Raw genomic sequence first — 7,185 nt, 5'->3', positions numbered from 1 at the left:
CAGCAGGGGCTGCAGCCTAGCCGTCGCCGGTGACTCACGGCAGCCCAGCTCCAGGTTGAGCTGTTGTTCACCATCTTAGCTGTAGAGGGCGCAATGTCACTGGCCCTCATGTAGGATCCGAACCGGCGGTCTTGCTGCTCAGAGCTCACCCTCTCAAGCCAACTCTTAACCAACAAGCCACTCAGTCTGCCCAGATATAGCTTTTTTAAGTACTAGCTGATGATTACTAATTCATTAATTGTAATTTTGGTTGCTATTTGCCTAAAATGGATTAACACTTTCTTGTTTGATTTATTCATGATATGACCTATGAAGAAAAAGAACAGAAAAAACATTTTCTAGGATAAACACAGGCATTAAACTCATTTAACATAAGGTGTTAATACAAATATAAAACTCATATAAAAGTACTGAGTTGTAGTGTCAATAATAATATATACCTAGGGATATACAGCACCTCAGCATGGGACTTTGGGAGGCACTCAGTGTTATTCATTAGATATTGCTTTCTTAAATAGAACACAGAAGAATTTTCTATCATTACCATTTATCATCTTTTATTACTACCATTTTCTGGGATTATGGGATCATGAAAAGAGTCAATGACAATTCCCACTTATTACCACGTCTATTAATTGCACTGGCTTGAGTAGTCCCTGAATGATAAATTTCCTTTCTGCTGAAGAACTGTTTAGTCTACAGTTAGCAAAGAGCACAAAAGTACTTTCTGAATGTTTTCCTTAGGTGGCAAAATTTTAGATGTATGCCATTACAGTGTGATACATTTATTCATTGAAGAGGTGTGTTTGGTTTTCTTAGTCATCAAGAGACAAGTGTTGGGCAAGTGCCTAATATGTGTATGGGCTTTACTGTGATAGGATGTTGGTAATTCACAAATTTAGTGAAAATCAAAAACTTTATAAAATCCTGAAATTTTATGCAGTTGATGAGGATTCATAAGAGTATATTACCATTCCAACCTATGAAAGAGTACATCATATCCTTATTTGACTTAATAAATGATAGCGTGCCAACCTCACTACACTAATAATCCATTTCCTTGAGACACCTGGGTTCTTACCCAAATCAAACTTGTGACTGAATTAGATTTTTTATATGGAATATCTTGAAATAATAACAAATATGTTATGATTCTTACTTTATTCTGTCACCTTTCAGATTTTCCTATGGATTCTAGTAATGGAAACTGTAGAGGGGCAAGCAGTGGTGAGTATATCACTATCTTCCTGAGTTTTTTTGTGGTCAAATTAATCTTTGATGTAACCTAGATACTGAAGTCTTATTTAGGGAGTTTTGGGCCTTACATTTTTTTTCTTTTTTTAACTAAATTTATTGGGGTGACAATGGTTAATAAAATAATAAGTTTCAAGTGTACAAGTCTATAATACACCATCTATATATCACATTGTATGTTTACCCTGAAAGCAACAGTGAACAAGACAAATAAAAACTCATAGACACAGACAACAGTTTAGTGGGCCTTACATTTTAAAAGTAAAGGTATAAATATCTTAAAATTTATTTTTATAAAATTAGCATGTAATAAAATTGATCTTTTGCTCATTAAAAAGCCTATGAATTTTAATGAATTCTATGAATTTTAATGCATGTATAGACTTATGTCTACAATCAGGATACAGAACAGTTCTATCACCTCAAAAAAAACTTCCTCATGCTATCTCTTTATAATTACAAGCTTCTCTCATGCTAACCACTGGGCATCTCTGTTCTATTCCCCATTAGTATAGTTTTGTCTTTTTGAGATTGTTATATAAATGGAATGATAGATTATGTACCCTTTTGAGATTGGCTTCGTTCACTCTGTAGAATGCCTTTGATTCATCCAAGCTGTTGCATGTATCAATAGTCCATTTGTTATAATTGCTGAATATTTTATTACTTAGGTGTGCTACCATTTGTTTATCCATGTACACTTCGAAGTCTATTTGGGTTGTTTCCAGTTTTTGTCAATTATGAATAGAGCTACAGTAATTATTTGTGCACAGGTGTTTGCATGAACATGTTTTCATTTCTTTAGATGAAATATCTAGGAGTAGGATTACTAGTTTATTTGGTAAAGGTACGTTTAAATTTGTAAAACACTGCCAAACTGTTTCCAAAATAACTGTTCAGTTTTGTACTAGCAATGTGTAAGAGTTCCAGTTGCTCCACATCCTTGCTAACAATTGGTATTATCAGTTTCTTTTTAAATTTTAGACATTTTAATAGTTGTGTAGTGATAGCGCATCATGATTTTTTTTTTAAAGATTTTTTTTTTTNCGTGTCCCGAGGTTATATGTATATATAATTATAGTTGACATACAGTGTTATTCAACATCAGTTTCAGAAATACAATGCGTTGGTAAGGCCTCCACATCAACTATGAAGTGGACTCCCCAAAAGGGAAGCAGTTTTCTTAAGTGTCCCTGAGTTACCTATCATCGTGGACCAAACGCAGAACAAGTGCCTTATTGAAGTACTCAAATAGGACATGCATGGAAACAATTTGTCAGTCCATGGGACCTGATTTCTGAGCTGCTTTAAAATGCCACAATATCTGCTTTGCTGACAGCACCCTTGCTAGAAAAATAAGTAGGAGTAGATGATAGTTGGAACTGTATTTTAGTAGTGGTCTCCCTTCCCCCCTCCCTTTACCATAACCTTCAGTGTGAATCAGGCTGTAGTGGCAGGAGGGAGCTGATGGGGAGATGGGGATGGGGAATGGAGGGGTGTATGTTAGCCTGAAGGGTCCCCCTTGGTTTCTAAGGCCAGCTTGCTGAAAATTACATTCCCTATCCTGGGTCAAACTGTCAGGCACCTGGAACTACTTAGGAACTACCACATGTGGCCAGTTGAATTTATGATGCAAATATACTCCTTGGTTCAGGGGGATATGACAGTTGACGAAGCAGGATTTTTTTTGTTTGTTTGTTTTTTTGTTACTCCAGGTATAAACAGAGTCCCTATGTCTTATTACTAGAATCCAGCAGACTGTAAAAAAGAGGTTATCCTAAATAAAATGGGACCACTTTTCACATTCCTTCAATGCCAGGAGTATCTTTCAAATCCTACCATTCACATGGATCTGTTCCCTCGTGGTATATTATGAGTCCACAAACAAGTTAAGGACATTTTACAAAGCGAAGTCTTATTGAAATGGAGTGTTGCTTCAAACTACTTTTTGCTTTTGAAATACTGAGGGCAAACATGTATTTATAAGGAAAAGATCATATCCTAACCATTACTAATAAATTCACATTAATTTTTTTCTTTTCCACATTTTATATTTACTATAGAGTTGTGGCCACATGCGGAACTGCTTTATCTGAGAATTCAGTTCAATTTAGTCCTTCAGTCAGTTAATTAACGATTTAGTCAAATCTTTACTATGGTGAGTAAAGAGTATGGGCTAGGAGTTGGACAGACCGGTTGTTGAATCTTGACTCTGCCTCATATCAACTGTTATTGTAGGGAAATGATATAACCTTTTTGATTGAAAGCTTTCTGACCTGTAACATGGGGACAATACGTCCACGTTTCACAGGAACGGTGAAGGTGAAATTAAATAGTGTATATACTACATGGTACATGGCCCTTAACAAAGTGCTGCCGCTGCTATAGCTGTTTTACTGTGATTATCATTGTTATAGCAAATTGACATTTTTTTTTTGTTCGTGTGTTTTTTGATATGGTATGTTGGTCACTGCAGATATAGCCTAGAACTTTTGATCAGTTTGGCCCTGGAAAACAAGCTTCACAGCAGGAACTAACTGGAAAAGCACATCTTCTGAATATATAAGTGTACTGTTTCATTTTATACAAATCGAACTGGACCTTAGGCTTAAGAACAAATCCTTTTGGGAGCAATAGGAAAAAAAGAATGCATGAGTCTGATGAATTTCTGTTAGTTAAAAATACTTTATCTCAGAAACATAGAAATCATGTATTGAAGAAAATTTATGGTATGATATTTAACAGCTATGTATACAACACCCATGGCTTGCCATGCCAAGGGCTTTATAATCACTCCTCAGTCATTGCTGGTCTCTGTGGCAGTGTTAACTTGTCACCCCAGCTCTTGCTCAACACTTTTCTCCAGGCCCTCTCTCGCCTGGCAGAGCTGGGCCAACTTTCACATGCATGAACTGCTGTTTAATCATTTCTCCACTCTCTGAGGAACAGGCAACCTTTTCTTTAGCCTTGGTCTACAAATATTTGAGGGGCCAAATACCAAGAAGGAAGACTTATTTAGTGTGATAGGAGGAAAATGGAATGGAAAGGAGAAATGGAAATTTTAGATTGAAACTAGAGAGAAAACACGATTCTAAGGATCCTTCATCATGTAAAATATGGGAAGGCACTCTGGATGGGGTAGGGAAGAATATCTCAGAGTGTAATCGTAGTTAATTCACAGCAAGCCCAATTATTGGTGGTAATAGGCTCTTATGTAGTCCCCAAATCTTATTTTAATGATTCATTTTTTTATTTCATTCCCAACAAACTTGGAAATAGTTGTTGCTATGAATAGCAAAGTTATATTTGGCCTTTTTATTAAATGTATTAAAAAAAAGTGATCAAGAGCTACCATATAGACATATAGCTTAGAATAATTAAGAATTGGCTATTTCCCTCAATTTAAAGAAAATCACAGCTCTAGAGTTATAGGCCCTTAGTTGGAATTCCAGATTTGCCACTAATGTTGTACCTTGAACAAGTCATTTGACATTGACATTGGGGATTGTGAAGAACAAAAGAAACATTCACGTGAAGCAATTGATAAACAATAAAGCACTCATAAAAGTATTTAACAACAGTATGTTTGGGGAGAGGACGCATCATCCTCAGGAGAGGGATCATTAGCAGCAACAGAATAAGAACTTGTAACACTTCACATGTTCTAGGTGCTGTTTTAAGTGTGTTATGCGTATTAATTTAATTACCATAATAATTACATGGTGGATACTGTTGTTTCCATTTTGCAGAAAAGAAAGCTGAGGCATATAGAGAAGTTAAATGACTTGTCCAAGTTCATAAAGCTTTTAAGAGAAAGAAGAGTCAAAGCAGAACCCATTCTACAGTACTCTTATGAAGAAAGAGGTGATTTCTCACTTTAGAGAGAATCTGTGTCTCTTGACCATCCAAATTGCAGTTCAAGGATTGTTTCTTTTTTTCCATTGTATTTTGAAAGCACATTTATATAGAGATGCTACTTGACTTACTATGGGGTTACATCCTGATAAACCCATAGTAAGTTGAAAATACTGTAAGTTGAAAATATATTTGATACACTTGACTTCCTCAGAACACAATATCCAAAGAACGCTGGCAACACAGTGCACTGAATAGTATCGGTTGTTTACCCTCATGATCATGTGGCTGAGTGGGAGGTGCTGGTAAGCTGCTTTTACCAGCATGTTTTTAGCCCAGAGAAAGATCAACATTCAAAATCTGATGTACAGTTTCTACTGGATACATGTTGCTTTCACATTATCGTAAAGTTGAACCATCGTAAGTTGGGGATGGTCTGTATAGCTTAAGAGAATGAAAGACAGCCCTGGACAAGAGAGATAAGGTATAACAACTTCTTTGGAAAAATCAGAAAACATACGTTCCATATTTTCACATCTAACGGTGAGTCCCTCAGTCTCAGCATGGCCCAGAGTAAACTCATCATTTCTGTACCATCATGGCCCTATTCTTTTCTAGTGTTCTATATTATGAGGCATCACCCACCCGTGCTTCAAACCTGGCAGTCAGCCTTGCTTCCACCCTCCTCCTTGTTCCCCATGTTCAGTAGGGATCCAGTGCTAGTGGATCTAGTCTGAATCCGATTCCCTTCCCTTCTTTAATGTTACTTTCTTAGTTTGGATCTCACCGTTTCTCACATGGATTATATGGCCAGAGGATGGTCATTGGCTTGCTTACCTCCAGCATTGCCCCTCCGTATTCCACAGGGTGATCTTTCTGAAATACAAATCTGTTGATAAAATCCTTTATCTGCTTCTAGCCTTCATGATCTCATCCCTTCTTGCTCCTCCAGTATCATTTCTCTGTGCTGACACCACTCTACATTTTAGCCATGATGGAAAATGTGCAGATCCCTTGATGAGTGCTGTGGTTTCTTATCCCTAGACCTTTGCACGTGCTATTCTCTAGAAAAACCTCCCCGCCTTCCTCAGCTCCTTTAGGACTCTTCTTCTGGAAACCTCTATGACCACTGCTAGCAATCTCTGATGCATAAAACCTACTAATAATATCTACTATTTTCATTTAGGATGATTTTGTTAGAATTCCTAAATTTAACTTTCTGAAAACAATTTTTTTGATTATTTATAATCGAAAACTTTGGTTTTCTCTTTTATAATTCTAATGATTAACTTGTAGGCACTTAAAAAAATGTAGAAACATTTTCCTGTGAATAAGAATGAAAAAAGAAAACGCTTCTAGATTCAGCTGTATCAAAAGGGTTTTCTTTTCCAAGAGAAGAGTTTTATTTTTATTTTTACTACAACCTTTTAATAATAAATAAACAATTATTTTGAATGTGGATCAATATAACTTCCTGATTTACAGAGAGATTTTTGTATAAATCATATTCATATTATCACATGACTGGTAGACTTATTCAAGAATAGAAAAAACCGTTAGTACATTACTTTAATATTTGAATACATTTATCATGAATGAAGCCCTTCAATAGAATAAAAGTCATTAAATTAACAATGTATGACTGAATTGAACCAAATGTTTTAGAATCAAGTAGTTGTTGCCTGCTTATTTATTTTGTGGCTGCTATATTTCCTTGGACATAGCTTTTTTTTTTTTAAAGATTTTATTGGGAAATTGGAGGAGGGAACAGCGTTGGGGAATCGGGGAAGGGGAACAGACAAATTGCTGTCCTTTTGTTCTTCAGTCTAGTTGTGGTGGACGTCACTTCACTGGCCCATGTTGGTATTGTGATTGTGCTCTTCCCAGCTGAGGCAGATTGGTCGCCAGCCATTGGACGGCTGCTCATGCTGGCTGCTGGCCATTCATGGTAGCTTACGGCAGCCCACTACAGCTCCACTGCAGCCTACACCATTGCCGGTGACTCACGGCAGCCCAGCTCCAGGTTGAGCTGTTGTTCACCATCTTAGCTGTAGAGGGCGCAATGTCACTGGCCCT

At 36.8% G+C, this 7,185-nt stretch overlaps 1 protein-coding gene across 1 annotated transcript in view; it reads left to right on the top strand.

Moving 5' to 3' along the window:
* The window catches only part of FRZB (frizzled related protein), a 52,686-nt gene that overhangs the window by 8,339 nt on the left and 37,162 nt on the right, over positions 1–7,185 (top strand). The window contains exon 2 of the mRNA XM_019661181.1: positions 1,180–1,227. Within this exon, the coding sequence (XP_019516726.1) occupies positions 1,180–1,227 (48 nt within the window). The remainder of the gene's footprint in view (positions 1–1,179; positions 1,228–7,185) is intronic.

The sequence above is a fragment of the Hipposideros armiger genome, unplaced genomic scaffold (assembly GCF_001890085.2).
Source record: "Hipposideros armiger isolate ML-2016 unplaced genomic scaffold, ASM189008v1 scaffold_338, whole genome shotgun sequence".
Classification (NCBI taxonomy): domain Eukaryota; kingdom Metazoa; phylum Chordata; class Mammalia; order Chiroptera; family Hipposideridae; genus Hipposideros; species Hipposideros armiger.
This window is presented reverse-complemented; position numbering and strand designations above follow the sequence as displayed.